Here is a 19,305-nt window from a genome sequence, read left to right as displayed (position 1 = left end):
GCCTCGCTTGCAACAATATACACATCCTCCGAATGACTTGAAAAGAAATTATGAAAGATGCAATTTGTTTCTTTTCAGCTACGGTCTTAAAAATAAAATCAATGATGAGCGGCCTTGCACTTGGCAAGGCAAAGTCTTTTAACGACTCAATTGGATTAATAGGAATTGCACTCTCTCCATCTCTTTTTTCTTCCTCAATAATCACCATCTCCTCACCTTCCAAGTTAGCTAAGGAGTCCATTAAAGAGTTCACTTCATTTTTTGAACTTTCAAGATCAAAACCACAATTTTTATACATTTCAAAAAGGCATGTCTCAAGAGTGTCTTTGGAGATAATAGAAGGAATGTTCTCTTCAACAAGTTCCGCCTCCTCCTCTCCTACCTCTATAGTGGTCAACATCTCCTCACTCTCTAATGTAGCAATGGCCGGGATAAAATTATGATCAAAACAAGGAAAGTCCTCATTAATCATGTTATGCTCTATTGGGCTAGCCATTGGTGGACTCATTCATTCCTCAAATTGCTCACTTGCTACTTCTTCCTCTTCACTCTCATCATCCTCATCAATATAAATTGAAGTTCTTGCCATTTTTTCATTTGCCTCTTCCTCCTCCTCTTGATGAGAAAGAGTACTTGAAATTTGTTCAACTTGAGCTTCAAGCTTGGCTAAGATTTGAGAATGAGAATTAATATCTTGAGTTTGTGAATTAAGCCCAACAAGTAGAGCTAACACTTTTTCTTGAAACTCGGGTAAATAAGGTGATGGAGGTGGTTCTTCATAAAATGGTGGGGGAGGGCAATTGTCATAAGGAGGATTAAAAGAGTGATCAAGTCCATAATAAAATGATGCATGTTGAACATTGGACTCAATCTCATAAGGATTAAAATATGATGGAGGAGCATACAGTGAAGGGATGTAATTTCTCCCCAAACTTGGATCAAACAATTCCTTCATTCACACTCAAAATCTAAATGCAAGAAAATTTTATGGCCTCCACACGAGCCGATGCTTGGACTTAAAATAAACCAATGAAACTAGCCTCAACAAGGGTTATCACAAGCATGCAAAGAAGTGAAACAATTAAACTACAAAAATTCCAAGAATTGCTCGCAAAGGTCCTTAAGCAACTTAAAATTTTAATGTTAACTTTAAGCTCCAATGATTGCTTCAAGTTCTAATGATTGCCTTCCTTGTAGTCAAGTACCTAATTGAACAAATAATATCAAGAGTAAGAAAAGAATATACAATGGAAAATAATATAAAAATAGAAGCAATCAAATGAACAATATTGTCTAGTCTAATTCCAACAAAACCGTTAATCCCTGGCAACAGCTCCAAAATTTGACGAGTCTCACCCCTTCCTCTAAGTGATTAAGAAAATGGACTTTTTAATGCGAGAGGTCGCTTCGCAAGGTCAAAATATGATTGTGGTTTAGGAAGCCTTTCTAGTCAAATTTACATTTATAAAAACCACTACTACAACTAATGAAGTATAGCGAGTAGGGATCATCCACAGAGATTATACGTGTTAGAATTTAATTTCGACTCTAATGTATCAATTGATTGCAAAGAAAGATTGGCTGATTACTCTAGAAAATAATTAATTAAAATGCAATTAAAATAAACTAAGTTGAAATAGAGATTTAAGAGATGAGAAGTGAGGTCTTGGGGGCTATTGGAATCGCCACCAAGCTCGTTCACCAAACCACACACTTTCAACTAATTTGGGAAAAACATTATTATGAACAAAATGCGACTACCAATTGCAATATTAAGCATAAACTATCAAATTCATGTATGAATTGTTTACCTAACCGACAAATAAACTAAGTGTAGCACAACCCATCAATTCTAAGCATGACCCATCAAACTAGTCACAATTGTAACACACATCAATCTAGAGAATCATGAAATTTTCAACAATAAGTTATGGAATATCAAATTAAGTAAAGATTGTCTACCTACCTACCAGCATGAATTAAATTGTAGAACAATCCATCAAGTATAAGAATAATCCATCAAATTAATTGACAAACCCATCTAATAAAAACCATGTCTAGCCATCACTAGATTCTTAATTAACTGCACATACACATGAAATTAATATAAAAAAACTAGTCAAGGGCAAGGAGAATTCTAACTAATCATGGAGGAGGTGGGTGTGATCTTGGAACCCTCAAGGGCAATCCCCAAATATGGCTCCATCTTCTTCCTCTTCTTCTTTGTTGAATTCTAGAGAGAGTGTGTGTGTAGATTTTGAGATGTGTTATTGGTACCTCCACTCTTCTCTTTTCTTCTAACCCTAATCTTTAACTTTTCTAGAGAGAAAATAAAAATTACAATGAATTAAAATTGAAGAAAAAAGATATATTACAATATGGTTCAATTCCCACTTTATAAAAGGTCTTTAGAGTAGTGAACAAGTCAGAAAATAAGCCCTTAAAATATCTAATCCCGCAACTATGTGGTAGGTGGAGTTCGGGCGCGCGGGAATAAAACAGCTCGCTGCAAGCACATTTTCAATCGATCCAAAATATCTTCAATCCATTCAAAAATTCTCGATCCATCCAAAAGTTCAGCATTTTTGACCTTTTTCCGGATTTTTCTGGAATCTTCTTGGAACTTTTGCTTGACTCCAAAAAGATTGTAATTAGCCCGTTTAAACCTTATTGACCTAAAATAGACAAAAACACAAATAAGTACTAAAACGGGAAAATAAAAATAGATGAATGGATTAAAATACCCTCGCTTAGGTGCTAAAATGCGTCACATTTGAGTACTCATCAATCACAGAAAGGAGAATGTGTACAGGTTTATTAGACTTGTTAAACTTGTTAGAAATAAACGAACAAATACACGGTTAAATTGTATTTATATATACATACGTGTAGTTCAGTATTTAGATGCCATAGATTAAACACATGAAATATCAACAAATACTTAATTAAATGTATTATTTTTTGTCTTATTTTAATTCTTCCATTTTAGATTTTATAATTTTTAAAGAGCACGATGCATTTAGTGCATTGTTTTGTTAAAATTTTCAAAATTATCTTTCGAAGTTCAAATATATAGAATATCAAGTTCAAATATATCTAAGAACTTTGCGAAATTGAAAAGATACATTTAACTATTTAACTTATTGAGGTTGATCTTGCACTCTCTTGTGCATATCAGTTTATAAAGAAAGATGTGTGAAAGAACTTTGTCTCATACTCGTGAGGAGTCTCATTAAGGAATTAGGATTGCATGGAAGAGAGTTTTTGGGCTTATAAGGGCAATAGATAGCCCTACGTAACAGTTAATTTTTTGGATCTAAAAGCAAGCATATGATCTGTTACAATAGTCCAGTGCATAGGATAGCCATGAATGCCACCTTACAATTTTTTCTAAATAGGCAATCAACGCAGTTACACGTATTTTTTCTAAATAGTCCACTGCATTTTTTTTTTTTTTTTGGTATGGAATAGGACCAACTACAAATTGATTTCCTTTCAATTATTGTCTTTTCAATAGTAGCAAGTTTTCATTGTCGCTTTTTACACCATAAAATGACAATTTGGTTAATTTGTTCATGAATAGGCTTTTGATATTCATTTTGGCCATTTAGATTTGTGCTGATATTTATTTTGTCTGTCAGGTACATAAGGAACTGTCATTGGGAAAAAATGCAACCAGCAGGAATTAAAGGGCATTCTGTTATAGGCTGGTTATGTATATATTTTGTTTCTCAATCAAAAAGCAAGCAACGTAGTAGGTAAAAGGTAATTGTTGCTTCGTTAATTTGCATATATATATATAGTTGTTTTGGCTTTCAAGGAACTGTCATGGGTCAGTTATCAGGTAAGGTAACATAACTAACCTACCTGCAATGAATTAGCAATGGAAGATATATATACATCATTTTATGGGCACCCTCCCTAGCCAGATTGCCAGAACCAATTTTGGCTTCACCGTGTCCCGATCGACCATTAGGTAGAAGAAAAATAAAAGTAAAAGAAACTGAAGGGAATCATTCTTAAGGCCAGCTTGAGGAATGTTATTTCCCTGCAGCTTAATCAGTTGTTAAAAAAAAATCAAACCTAGTTAAATTTGGTATTCTTGATTGTGTTTGTTCTTACTTTTCTGGTATCATTTTATGTGTTGGTGTTGAATTCAATACTGATAGTTGGATGGTGTATGGATTTGCTACTGTCTAACCATTGTGTTTAAAAAAAGTAACTTCAAATTTGAATTATTTTTATTTTTTTGTTACTCATGATTATGTTTGTTCTTACTTTTCTGGTGTCATTTCGTGTGTTGGCGCTGAATTCAATTCTGGTAGTTGGATTGTGTGTTGATTTGCTACTGTCTAGCCATTGAGTTTGAAAAAAAAAAAAAAAAAGGTAACTCAAAATTTCAAATGTTCTATTTTTTGGAACTTTTCATTGTATTTGTTCTTACTTTTCTGGTGTTATTTCCTGTATATATTGGGACCGAGTTCAATTGTACTCCTTAGATGGTGTGTGCTGCTGAGTTGATGGTGGTTTTTATGTTGAGGTTTTACAAAAATACACACACACACACACGTGTGTATATATGTATATATATATATATGCATGTATTTTTGTGTTTTTCCTGTAATTGTTATTTAATGAGATCCTGTGCTTGGCTTCTTAACTACTGTGGTTTAAAAATAAAGGTGTCGTTGCAAGCATGTTAAGAAGGTCACCATACTTTTTTATTTTTTGTTTCGGGAAGATGATAACTAACGCAAGGGTGTAAACAGTCTTTTTCTTGTCATTTGCTCGATCACTTTGTTGGTTTGTAGAACTGCTTTGCATTATGTTCATCTTTTACTTGTAAGCCTTGTAGAACTGCTTTGCATTATAGAACTGCTTTGCTTTGTTCTTGCTATTGCTGAGTGTGACCCAATATAATTCAGCCTTCATCCCGGTTTCCTTCGCATTAGCAATCAAGAAGGGGATAACTCGCATTTGATTGGCTAATACTCTATGAAGGTATTGATGATTGCTTTTCCTGCTTTTTAATTTGTTTATCTATTCATTTAAAATTTATTCCTTTTGAGTTTCATTTGTTGATAAATATATTCTACTTGTTGCATGATAGGTAAATCAACTTTGGCATATCATCTTACTGTATATTTTATTTAGGTTACTTGATGTAATATCATGGATAGAAGTTGAATAACTCAGTCAAGGTACTTCAGATTATAATTTGATTAAGTTACTTAATCTAATAACTACAATTTACTCAATTTAATTTTTTGTATGCATTACCATCCAAATAGGTTAAGTTCAGCATATTTGCGTGAAGTTGAAGAGTTTCTAGATATCTCATTTGAGCGAGTTGGGAAGAATGTCCTTGTACTAATTGTGGCAATTGTATAAAAAACTCGTTCTGAGGTGAGAGATGATACGGTATGCAATAAGTTTATTCAGTCATACACAACTTGGTTATATCACGGGGAAGAAGTGCCTTCATCTTCTTCTTCTTTTTCCTAGTTGGATACTCACACACACATTCCTCCACGAAGGCTCGAACCCCTGACCTCTCTTTGAGAAAATAGGGACTTGAGACCGTTAGGCCACTTGGTGAAGTGCCTTCAAATTCTCGGCAAACTATGTACATAGAACACACGAGGATATCAATGCAAACAAAAATGATGATATGCATGGACTCTTACACGAGGGTTTTGGTGTTCCAATTGAAGGGAGGGAAGAGACCAATGGAGAAAATGATCAATATCGAAGGGTGTCAAATGAAGAGCTAGATAAATTTTATAAGCTATTGGAAGATGCAAACCAAGAGTTATATCCTGGGTGTACAAAGTTTTGCAAAGTTATCCTATGTAGTGAAGCTATATTTATTGAAGACTAAACATAATTGGACTGACAAATCATTCACTGATCTATTAAAAGTGGTAAAAGATGGATTACAAAATGGCGAGACATTACCAAAAACCTTCAATGAAACAAAGAAGATGATTGGTGACTTGGGTCTTAAATATAATAAGATTCATGCATGTCCCTCCAATTGTATGTTGTATTGAGCACTCTAATAATGAAATGAGTTATAATTATGGAAAGTCAAGGTGGAAAGTTTTTGATTCAGAAACTGAGGGCAATGCGAGTATATCATCCTCGTCAACAAATAAAAAAATTCCTGCTAAAGTTATATGATATTTTCCTTTGAAGCCAAGACTCCAAAGATTGTTCATGTCAAGTAAGACAGCTTCTTCCATGAGATGGCATGCCGAATAATGAATCAAAGATGGATTGACGAGACATCCCGTTGACTCCCCAGCATGGGATAACTTTGATAAAAGATACCCAACATTTTCTAGTGATCCTCGGAATATGAGGCTTGCATTAGCAACTGATGGTTTCAACCCATTCAAGACCATGAATGTTGCACACAATACATGGTCTGTTTTGATACTTGTATATAACTTACCCTCATGGATGTGCATGAAACAACCTTATTTTATTCTATCAACCTTGATACCTGCCCAGGGACCTGGAAATGATATTGATGTCTATTTGCAGCCTTTGATAGAGGAATTAAAAGAGTTGTGGGTTGATGGGATGGAAACTTATGATGCTTCAAGAAATAAGATGTTCCGCATGCATGCAGCATTGTTTTGGACTCTTTGACTTTCCTGGTTATGCAATGGTATCCTGTTGGAGTACAAAAGGGTATTTGGCTTATCCTACTTGTAACAAAGACACTTGCTCTCGTTACTTAGATCATAGCAAGAAAATATGTTATGATGAGCATCGTTGTTTTCTTTCAAAAGATAATAAATATAGGCGTTGTAAATCAACATTTGATGGCACTAAAGAGGTAAGGTGCGCACCGCCTATGTTATCTGGAACACAAGTGTTACATGAATTAGAGGGCCTTAAATTTCCACCATTTGGAAAGGGTGTGCATACAATGAATGAAGATCGAATGCGTCCGATGCACAATTGGAGAAGGAAGGGTATATTCTTTCAATTACCTTATTGGAAGTATAATCTTTTGCGTCATAATCTAGATGTGATGCATATTGAGAAAAATATATGTGACAATATACTTTACACATTGATAATGAGCGGAAAGGGAAGGATGGATTAAAAGCAAGACTTGACATACAGGATATGGGAGTAAAGCCTTCACTTCACCCCCAAGAACATGGTTCAAACAAATTTTATTTGCCTCCTGCAAGTTTCACGCTATCTCCACTTGAAAAGAGCACATTATGTCGAGTGTTGAAAAATGTTAAAGTTCCAGATGGGTATGCATCTAACATTTCACGTTCTGTAAAATTGAAAGAGTGTACAATTAGTGGGTTGAAGAGTCATAATTGTCATATCTTGATGCAATAACTTCTAACCATAGCCATTAGTAGGATATTGCCTAAGAATGTTAGCTCAGTATTTGTTGAGCTCAGTAACTTTTATCGAGAACTGTGTTCAAAGACTCTTCGACCTAAAGACTTGGATAAATTGGAACATCGAATTGTTTTAATACTATGTCAGTTGGAAATAATATTCCCACCTGCCTTCTTCACCATAATGGTACATTTATCTATTCACTTGGCCCACGAGGCAAGGATTGCACGACCAGTGCAATACTGTTTATCCAATTGAGAGGTCAAGATTTTTAAAAAAAATTCATTTATAGTTTATGTTTATTTTTCAATAATTCTGATATTATTAATTTTCATTCTTTATATTTAGGTACCTTATGACTTTGAAAAATTACATGCAAAATAAAAGTCATCCCGAGAGTTCAATAGCAGAAGGTTATTTAGCGAAAGAATGCTTGACTTTTTATTCACGTTATCTGACAAATATTGAGACAAGATTCGATAGACCCCAAAGGAATTTCGATAATGTGCTTGATGATGGTGAGGAAGTGAATGATTTTGGTGCACAAGGTCGTGCCTTGGGAAAACAAGAGTTCATTAATCTAGATGAGATAACTTTGGTGTAAGTTCATCGGTATGTTTTGTTCAATTATAATGGAGCAAAACCATTCATCGAGTAAGATTAAGTTCCCTAATATATTACATGATTATATTCGTGTCAAACTTCATTTAGTTTAATAGGCAATATGCCTAACATTATATTTTCACAATGCAGAAAACATAAGAGATTTATTAAAATGAGGCAGCGCTATTTAAAACCAAGACAATTAGAGAAGTTATCTCATGATTTATTTCACAAATGGTTTGATGAACATGTAAGTATTTAACTTTTGTGTATGTGTTGGTGTATTATACATTTATGAAAAATTACCTTATTTTATAACTTATACCTTTATGAATACAGTTGCGAGATAATGAGGATCCAATTCCTAATGAATTGAGGTGGCTAGCACAAGGTCCAAACCCTGTCACGAAACGGTTTAAGAAGTTTGTGATCAATGGTTTGAAGTTTCATGTTAGAGATGTTAAGAGATAGAGAAAGACTCAGAACAGTGGAGTTGTTATAAAGGCAGTGACATCTAGTTATGCAAGAGCCACCGATCAAAATCCTATTACAGGAGATATTCAATACTATGGTGTGCTAACTGATATCATTGAGTTAAATTACAATGCGAATAGAAAGGTTGTATTGTTTAAGTGTGATTGGTTTGATGTCTTGTCCAAGGGTAGAGGAATAAAGGAGGATGATTTTCAATTTAAGCGTCGTCACAATCGTCGGGAACTGATGAGCCTTTCATTATAGCATCTCAAGCTGAACAAGTATTCTATGTTGATGATCCCATTGACTATAAGTGGAAAGTAGTCAAAACCGCAAGACCTTTATGATATGCAAGAGCATGATATTGAATCTTATAAATTTCAAGAGCCATTTCATGCACAACATGTGGATAACAACTTGGATGTACCTAATGATAACACCTTTTGGGCAAGAACTGATTTACTTAGAACAACTATAAAAGAAGATGATGATGTTGACGAAAATGATGATGATGTTGATGAAGATGATATTTAGGATGATTCCATATCTACTACTTAATGAATGTGAAATGTCTTTTTTGAATATTATAAACTCTAATTGACTATATATATATGTGTGTGCGCGCGCGGGCGCGCAGCTTTGACAATAATATTGCAGTAATTTACTTAATTTTCATATGATTTCTGATATATGTTAGATTTGCAGTACTTTGGTAAATTTTTTATGATATGACAATACCTTTTGAGTTGTTACTTACACATAGCATTTATGCAATCAAGTTGGCCTTGTATTATGGTTTCATATGTGGCTGTACTTCAAGAAATGTAAAATTTCATCTTCAGTATCATATTTTGTAGCATGCACATGTAAGATTCCAGTGAAAACTGATTTAATTTTTTTTGTGCTTACATTCAATATGAAAAGTATTAATTCTAATTTTAATATGTTTTGATCTATTCTTGGCACATTATTGAATAAGTGCAATCAAGGATTTTACTAAATAATCTAGTTTGAATCTTTTATTGGTGATAACAACCATGTCTCAGTATTACATTACCAAAACAAAATGGATTTATATAATTTTCTTTCAACAACCAAAAACACCCTAAAGTTTTGAGGTATTTGTTATTTCCTTTTATTAGTTTTACATGAATTGTGCACCACCTTTTTTTAACAATTTGATTGTATTCTCTTAAATGAATTCTCACTTTTTTGTTTGCTTCTCCAAGAAGGATAAATAATAAGCTCACAATGAAACGAAGGGTGAGTCAAGTTAAACAAGTGGGTGAAGAACATCCAGAAGCTTCAACTTCAAAATCTTTGAATGAAACTGAGAATACTGAATCACCCAACCAACTTTGAAGAAGAGACGGGACTCTACACGATGCAAGGATGTCGTAAACACAACCACATTTATACCATTAAGGTATATATATAGAGAGATCTTATATAGTTTACATAATTAGACTATATTCAATACGAAGGAGAAAAAAGAATTTCTATCTTTATTTTTGTACTAAACATCTATAATTGTTAATTTTTGTTTAGGGTTAATAAGTATAGACAACCGATAGGAAATGGAAGTACCACATATGATAATTATTTGGGAACAATTGCCCAGAATAGTAGATTAGCTCCTTTATGCTACAAAACTTGGTGGGAGATGCCTAAATGACTTAAAGAGGATATGTAGACCATTGTAAAAGTAAAACCCTTCAACGACATTAAAATAATTTTGATGGAAAAGGTGGATTATCATGCAGCAATTATCACATTTTCAAAAAAAATATGATACGAGAATCATTTCAAAACAGTGGACATTATCCTCCATCGAAACAAAATAGAAGGGGCACAAGCGTGAACTAAAAAGTGCATACTACTCGATTCGAGATACAAATGCACAAAGATTGGCAAACCCACAACCTAATGTTGAAAAGGAGCATTGGGAATTTTTGATTATGCATTGGTGTACGCCTAGGGCGAAAGTAATCCTCCATCTACTAATTTGTTTAAAGCAAATGAGTTGAATTTATAATTTACCTGCTTTCAGTCATTATTTTAAGTAGAATGTGCTTTATTCAAAAAAATATCTACTTTTTCTCACTTTTTGTAAGAAGAGAGCAAAAAAAACAAAGAACATCGTTAAAAACAAACAATGCTTCATATTATAGGGACAAAAAGTTTTGCACGTGTTTCTACTAAGGTTAGTTAAAGTTTTGGCAATATAAATTATTTCAATTCATATGTGGTTGAATGATTATAAATGTTAATGGTAAATAATATATATCACAATGTCTGTTTCTTTTATAGATTGAGGAAAAAAAAAAGTATTTTTCTTTCTCAGATTTATTCATTCTTACACATATAAACAAGGATGGCAAGACTACTGATGCTGCTGCTGCTGAAGAGATGATTGTAAGTTTTCAAAATGCATGAAATGATAGTGAGCTTATCTGTTCTAAGTCAATATCTAAATTCTCATTCTTTTCATTCTTATCATTTCATGCTTCCATTTTGCCAAAAAAGGGGTCACGTGCCTTGAAGTGACCAATTTTTAACCTCTTTGCGGTGTATATGGGGGTCACATGCCTTGAAGTGACCAAATGAAAATTATAATATAAATGAACTTTTAAAAGTTTTAAACCATAGATCAGGTTCCATCACACAAAATTGCAAGAAGTGCCCATTTGAATTTTTGTATTATGAAATGAAACCATAGAATTGTTTCTTACTCTTATTTTAATGTGTTACTTTATATATTTAAGGGTTAAGACTATAATAACAAAATAATAATAGTATCTATTGTTGGCAAGGTAACCAAGGGATACTCTTAGTAAAGCTCGACAGATATAACTGGTAGTGAACTAATTACCACGAATACAATGTTTAAATCCAAGGTCAATACAATGTCTAAATACAAGGTTATAGCCCTCTTTAACACCGACTGATTTTAGGAGAACTGATGAAAACTATTATACGCTATAACTTTTTCTTGTAAAGTTGTAAAATTTGTCAGTCCAAATGTTTATATACTTTCAAAAAGCGTGTAGCAAGATATTCCATGCAATTTATATACTTTCAAAAAGAATGAAACAATCATGAATTTTATCAAGGTATAAAGAACAATAAAATTAAGAATCTCTATACCTTTTGGAAAACAAACACAAGCACCAATGAGTTACTCAATATTAAAATTCAATTATTTTCCATTTTCAGAAACGTAGTAAATTGAATTAAATCACAAATTACAATGTAAATCAAAGAAATATATATATATATATATATATATATATATATGAATGTTACCCCCATTCATTTTGCAAGGTACGATAGTAACCAATTTCTAACCATAAAATTCCAAGCATGCTAAAATTATCACAAAGATGTCAAATAAAACGAAACTTACCAATCCCCTCATGTGCATGAAAAACCCCTCCAACTTCCTACAAACCAAATGCAGGTAATCAAACACTCCCTGCAATTTTTCACTTACAGGAGAACACAAAATGCATGAATTGTTACAAAGTACTAAGCAATAAACTTCATGCCAAGTCTCTGTTCATATTCATCCCAACAAATATACAAAGAATTTTGAGAACTCTAAGCAGTTGATGTTACCATCAAAACTCCCTCAAATTCTCTGAGACTTGAAATGCCTGTCCACAATCAATCTCATTGGTTCACCACACTAGTGCTATCGTACTTTTTCATCCCATCAATATATTTATAATATACCGAAAATTGTAAGACTTTAAACACCAAAAGAAACATAAAAAAATCAGAAACCATCATATATGTGTGTGTGTGTCTATATATATATATATATATATATATATATAGTGACCGCCGGTGATTTTTGTCTTGTTAATCTCAATTTCTCCTGTCTTCACTGCCCCTCCCTTAGTTCCTCTGGCGGATTTTTGTCTTTGTTAATCTCAATTTTTCCTGTTCACTGCCCCTCCCTCGGTTCCTCTGTATTTCTTGAACGAATCATATATATATATTTGGAGTGATTTGCAAGTTGAGTTGCATCAGTCTCTCCACAAAACTCGGTATTTCTTGAACGAATCATTATTTTAATTTTTTTTTTTTATTTTTGTTTTTGTTTTTGGGGGTGATTTGCAAGTTGAGTTCAATGAGTTGCGTCCCTCTCTCCAACTAAGAATATTCTTTCAATTTAATATGGACTCTTTATATTCTTTCAATAAATTGAACTAAAAAAACAAAAGGTAAAGAGAAAAACTTCATTTAAAAGTGTAAATAATAATAATAATAATAAAGTCTTCACATATGAGGGTAAAAAGGTCTAACTAATTGAGTCAAAACTGTCCTTTTAAAAAGTGGTTAGGGCTTATTTGTACATTTCACAACACGAAATGGTAGTTTTGGCATTTTGTATTTTCACATTAATTGATTTTAACACATGTAATCAACTATCAAAGTAAAGTCAAACAAAACTGAAGAGAGAGTTGAGCATTTATTTATTTTTCATTAGTTTAATTTAGAAGGTGTCAAGCATTTTACCCTTATTTCATTCACTGGTTTTATGAGTTATTTTTTTAGGGTAAATTACACCGATACCTCCTAAGGTTAGGTCATATTTTAACTAGATGAAAATTTTAGTTTTAACTTTTACTTACACTCCAATCATGCGAATTGACTCTTTTACCCTTAATTTTTTAATACAAAAAATATAAAATCTTAAATGACAAAACACCCCCTATCCCAACCCCACACCACCGCCACCATCCTCTCGACCATAACCACTACTGTTCCCAACTCCACATCCACTACTACATACCCTTTTCGGTACCCCAAGCAGTCATGTCTTCTTGCTAGCACTTTCTTTTTCTTCAAGTTCCAAGAATCTAAGTAGCTCTGAAGCTGTAAATGTGGAAAAGCTTTCCCAATCATTCTAGTCGATCGACATCTCATCCCTTCACTTCTTCAGTTCAGCCCGTTCCAGCCCTTGCCCAAGAAGATCAATGTCAAAGGGTTTAACGGAAGCAATAGTCAATTGTTGTCGCAACTGAAACTTCAACATCCGCCATGGCATCACAGATTGAAGCCCTTATTTTCGAATGTAAGCAGTCATTTTTATCATCTATATTATGAGGAAGCAACTATGAACAGGTTTGTAGAGTAAAAGCTCGAGTTTCGGTAGACCATCACCCCACTACACTAGTAAAGGGCAAGTCAGCATCTTGACTAGATTGGGGCGCAGAGGTGGGGGCAGAGATTACAGGCTTACGGCCGCGGTGTGGTAATCGGCGGCGAAAATCCGCGTCTCGTGCTCCAACGGGAGGGCTGGACCCAACCCTTGTAAGCTCTCCAACATTGCACTGTTGATCACCACCGTCGACGCCGGAACCCTCGACCTTGACTTTCTGGCGTACGTAAGCCTTGATGGCGTCATAATCGGTAGCGAAAATCCGCGTCTCGTGATCCTAGTGAATCCCCAAGTAGCGAAACCTAGTTCATCTCCGGCGACGAATGTCAGAACTGAACTGACCCAATTCCGGCAAGCTCTTAGTGTCAGCGAAACCAAACTCAATTCCGACGAGCTCCAAGTAACAAAACCAAGTTCATATCAGCGTGTTACCAAGTGACGACAAAGCAACAGCGAGCTCCTAATGTCGGCATCTAGTCAGAGCAATCAGTGATGACGGCGTCGGAGCTCCGTTTGGGGTCTTAGGTTCTCTGTGGTGGAAGCTATGTTGTGACGGGGACGAAGGTGAAGCCTTGGTGGTGGCTATGGGTGGTGTCAATTTGTTTTTCAGAAGGTAATTATTTAGTTTGATTTGGTGTAAATTTGGTGGTGGTTGTGGGGGGTGATGATGAATGTGGGTGTGGATAGTGGAGCTCTGATGCGGCGGCAGTATATCGTGGGGGTGATTGGTGATATATATGTGTGTGTGTGTGTTTGATTTGGTGGGAAAAACAAAATGTCAGTGGTGGAAAAAAAACCTAAATCGAAGAAGGAAGAGAATGATTGAGGAAAGAGAAATAAAACAAATTTGGCAATTTTAGACACCAAAGATCTTTGTCGCCCTTCTTTGCAATTGCCCCTCTCTCTCTAAAACTCTTTTCTTGTCTGGGAAAAATTCAACAATCATGACAGAAAGGTAGAGAGAGAAAGTGGAAGAAGGTTCACAACACAGAGTCGGGGAAGGTAGTGATTGTGATGAGGGTAGTTTGGTCACAAAAAAAAGTCAATATGAGGGGAAGGTAGTTAAAATGAAGTTATTAGTTTAATGGTGGCCAAGGAGAGGTATGAGGAAGAAGATGAAATGAGTGGAAGATTACATCTTTTTCCACTCACAATGTGTGACACAAAGCAATTCATCAATGCTAGCACTACCTAGAGGTGGCAATTCGTGTTCGTGGGTCGTGTTCGTGTCGTGTCGATATAAGGATGTTATACTAAATAGGTAAACCCAAACCCAACCCATTTAATAATCGTGTCAAAAATCTCAACACTAACCCAACCCGTTTATTAAACAGGTAAGCGTGTTAACCCGTTTAATGACATGTTTATTAAAATGAGACATTTAATATTTAATCAAATACTAAATAATAGAAAAAAAAATTGTCATAATTAACCCAAATATTCAAAATAAAAAGAAAAATCATAAGGCATAAACAAGGTTTATATTAAAATGACTTAACTATCCATAGTAATTGGGTTTAAACAGGTAACATATTACATATGTCATAATCACAATTATAACATGTTAAGTTAAATGGGTCATAAACGAGTTACACGGGTTAAACTCCTCAACCCTAACCCAACACAATTAAGTAAATGAGTTAATCGTGTCGACCCTTTATGACCCAAACCCGTTTATGCCAAACCCAAACCCTTTTAACTCGTGTTGTGTTATCGTATCGTGTCGTAATTTGCCACCCCTAGCACTACCGCACACACACACACTAATCTCTACCCTCCAGTTGTCATGATCAAAAGCACCCTCACAAGACTTAATCCTAAGCCTACACTTGTCAAGATCATAGGCCTCCTCACAAGGCTTAATCACAGGCCTACACTTGTCACAATCTTAAGCCAACAAGTACACCAACCAAAGGCCAATCCTCACCCTACACTTGTCACAAAACAAGGCTTCCAAGTGTTTCCACCACAAAGTCAACAAGTGATCCAATAAGAGTGTGACACTTGTCACACTTTCCAAAAATTATAAAATGGTCCCCAAAATATCTCACAAAATAATTGCAAAATAATCTCTAAAGAAAAATATCCCAAAAAGTTAATTACACAAAGCATCCCAAAAAGTGAAAATATTTCCAAAGAAATTATATATCCACACCCCTCAAAAAGTAAAACAAGCTAGCATACTTTTCTATCAAAGTAAGACTACGTATTTTATGAAAATAAAATGAGGTGAATGCATGCGATGCCGAAAATCAAATCCGAACTCAAAACCCTAAGGTTATGCGAAAAAAAAAAAAAAAAAAAAATCAATCAGTTAAATAATAAATTAAATAATTAAATAATAAAAAATAAATAAATGGAAAAAATCGAGAAAAAAAAAAAAAAAAAAAAAAGAAGACATGATCTTCACAATTACACCCCCAATTATAAATTAAAAGTATTTTTTCTCAGATATAAGTAACAACAAAAACGAATAGATTTGCTAGTAATACCATAAAGATTTGCTACTACTCAATTATGCACAAACAGTCATCAAAAAAAATGAATAGATCTTGCGTTAACCCTACAGTCTCCCTCAGGGGCGGGATAAGAAAATGTTTCTTCTAAGAGGATGTTTCTACTAAAGAGGATCAACAGAAAAAAAAAGTACAAAAAGCCTGTCAAATCCTCTAGTTACACTATAGCAATGACAAAACTACGCTTTCAATAAATTGTCAAATAAAAAAGAAAAGTCAAAGATTGCTTAATCTAGCTCAAATTTCGATCCCTAGATTTCTGTTTATAAATTGCAATTTTCGCTAAGGGAGTAAAAGCACAGATAATGTGTGCGTGTGTGTGTGTAGACACAGAGATTGAGAAGACAATACAATGATTCGGAAATTTATAGTTGGCATTACTGCATCCGTAATGGATATTCGATTGCCTCGAGCTCCATAGATCACGGCCTAAACTCCCTCCATTCGTCAGAAAAATTCAACAAATCACAAGCAAAATCGAAACTGAGAAAAAGGGACAGAAAATTAACGCTAAGATCCAAATTAATCAACCAAATCGTATCAATAACAAAATAAATAAATAACCAAACGAATTACAAAAATCTTTACCGGAACAAGAAAGACCATCCTTCGTTCCACATTCAATCGAACCACATACCCATTTTTTTCCAACTAAACAGACATTGAAGAGCAACTCAGGAAAAAAAATAAATAAATAAAATACTACTAAGAATCTAAAAAATGAACAATTGAAAAAAGAAATTGAGAGAACAAAATACCGAGCTGTGTGGGTGGCTATGGTTGGTGATCGGAGGAGAGAGAAATGAAATGACGGCGATGAGGAAGAGAAGGGCGCTGGCGACGGCGGAGAGGAGCAGGATGAAGTGGTGGAGGTGGCGGCGGCAGCGGTGGAAGAGTGCGCCGTGGATGATTTGAACTCCGGCGACGGCGCTATCTCGTTTCTTCTTCTTCATTGTGGGGGAGGGTGTGAATTTAGAGAGAGAAAGAAGATATAAAGTGATGATGGTGTTGTAGAGAAAGAAAGTTTAGCTTCAGGGACATCTCCATCGACAAAGCATCTTTCTTCGCAACAACGACGTCGTCTCCATATAGAAGAAGTATTTGCTTTGCTTTTCCCCATAAACAAACAAATCGTTCCCCTAGGGACACAGCATCGACATTGAAGAGATGGATCAAACCCTAAAATTTTCAATTTGAAACAGTGTAATAATTTATTAGGGGGAAATGAACAATTGACAAAGAATTGAATTAGAATTAGGGCTTTTTGAAAATTTTCGTTGATGGCTCCAAAATTTGGCAAAATGTACTGCAGCTTTTGGGTTTTGTTTTTTTGTTAACCATGGTTAGTAGGAGGGTTACGTGGCTGAAGGAGGGCCAAGGAAAAATAGAGTAATAGCCTGGACAGCTCCGAAGTCCCGCTGGGAAATGGGGCCTACCGAAACTGAAATTGTTAATGTAGAAAGGTCAATGGAGGATACAAAGTTGGGTGCACATCTGACGTTTCATCTACTAAATGTTGACTTTTTTTGTTTCATGAGGACGTTAGTTTATTTGTCATTCTAGAGAGTTTTGACAAAATCATCATGGAAAATAATAAAATTGTTGACGTGGACCCTTTGAAACTGAAATTTCTACGTCCAACAAACGTGGAGCTACGCTAACAATTTTATTACTTTTCCATGATGATTTTGTCAAAACTCTCTAGAATGACTAATAAACTAAAGTCCTCGTAAAACAAAAAAATCAACAGTTAGAAGATAAAACGTCAGATGTGCATACTCGCAACTTTATGTCCTCCATTGACCTTTGCAAGTTTCTACTCGAAACGCGGACAAACAATGACCTTATTTTTTTATTATGTCTATCACTTCTTATAGTCTGATTATATATGTATAATTTAATTCACACATAACAAAAGCGAAAGTGAAGGCTTGCTAGAACCCTTTTTAACACTGGTCCCCTCTCTCTCTCTCTCAAAAAATAAAAAAATAAAAAAACTTTTAATATTTGTACCTTTTTTTTTAGATTAAAATAAGAAAAGAGAGCTCAAATATAAGTATATCAATTTAGCAAGTTTGAGGCTTGATTTATCAACTACAAACAGATATGTTTAAGTGATAAGTAATCATTATATTTCTATCTTTTGATATATATAGCATTGGTAATAATTTGAAATATAAAAAATTGTCCTATATTGTTTTCAGGATAATTTGCACTCACACCCCTCTCAGGTTTGCAATAAAAATAGGTATATACAATTTAGAGAGGGAGAATATCCTGTGAGATGTATATTTTGTAATTGGTTGCTAATTTTGTTGTCAAAATAAGTTCGATCAACTTGAAAATTTTTATTCAAAATTTCAAGATTGAAGATCTGAAGCAGATCACTTTAATACACTACGGGATGATGAGAACAATATGATTCACATTGGTCAATTCAGAAGTTAAAAGACAAGTATGTACTTTTATCATGGTTAGGAGTGTCTTTATTTATTTTATTAAATATGGGGCCATTCTTGGCAAAGGTTGTTGTGTGCGTTGTGTCATGAGCACGAGAGTGCAAGTGGCATTAGTTTGTGCACTTTTTTTTAGTCTTGGGGTCGCTGGTGTAGCGTGTTGTGTGGGATACTCGGAAATGTACTTCATAGTTATCTTGGGTTGGCCATCTGTTTTGTCAAGGCCAGATTTCCGGGACGAAATCCCCTTAAGGTGGGAAGGTTGTGAAGATCGTGCCTTATTTTTCCTTTTCTGATTTTTCGTTATTCATTTATTATTTATTATTTATTTTAATTATTTAATTATTTAATTTATTCTTTTTTCGCGTTACCTTAGGGTTTTGTTGTGCCAGAGGTGGGCTTCGGTACTTGGAAACGATTTTCGGCACTACGTGCATTGCATTATATTATCTTTTACAGTCCATGTATGTCTTAATTTCATTGTAAAACATGCTCATTTATTTTCAATTTCCAGGGGTATAGATGCATGGTTTCTTCGGAAACATTTTCCTTTTTCGAGGTGTTTTGCGTAATTATGTTTTTGAAATATTTTATCTTAGGGACTTTTATGCAAATATTCTTTGAAATACTTTGTGGAGGGACTAGGTTGCAAATAAGAGAAAAAAAAGAGTGCCAAGTGGCACTCTTCCATTGTACCATTTGTTGGCTT

General features: G+C 34.4%; 1 protein-coding gene across 9 annotated transcripts; it reads right to left on the bottom strand.

Annotated features, from left to right (window-relative positions):
• Nucleotides 1–2,096: 2,096 nt before the first annotated feature.
• LOC132280136 (uncharacterized) lies at nt 2,097–17,468 on the bottom strand. Of its 9 annotated transcripts, none has more exons than XR_009471475.1 (5): nt 16,899–17,462; nt 16,729–16,791; nt 16,522–16,623; nt 11,861–11,897; nt 2,097–2,675 (listed from the first exon to the last, which is right to left on the bottom strand). XR_009471475.1 is itself a non-coding variant. In XM_059782260.1 (4 exons), the coding sequence occupies exons 1-4, from the start codon at nt 17,091–17,093 to the stop codon at nt 2,668–2,670; spliced, it is 303 nt and encodes a 100-aa protein (XP_059638243.1). In that variant the 5' UTR covers nt 17,094–17,455; the 3' UTR covers nt 2,460–2,667. The 9 variants fall into 9 exon arrangements, 3 of the variants coding, with proteins under 3 accessions (XP_059638243.1, XP_059638242.1, XP_059638241.1); XR_009471474.1 differs by lacking the exon at nt 2,097–2,675 and adding an exon at nt 6,891–7,303; XR_009471473.1 differs by lacking the exon at nt 2,097–2,675 and adding an exon at nt 6,895–7,303 and having other exon boundaries at nt 16,492–16,623.
• Nucleotides 17,469–19,305: the final 1,837 nt, after the last annotated feature.

This window comes from Cornus florida, unplaced genomic scaffold (assembly GCF_030987335.1).
Source record: "Cornus florida cultivar Cherokee Brave unplaced genomic scaffold, ASM3098733v1 CherokeeBrave_3.0.0_Hap2_Chr10, whole genome shotgun sequence".
In the NCBI taxonomy this organism is placed as follows: Eukaryota; Viridiplantae; Streptophyta; class Magnoliopsida; order Cornales; family Cornaceae; genus Cornus; species Cornus florida.
This window is presented reverse-complemented; position numbering and strand designations above follow the sequence as displayed.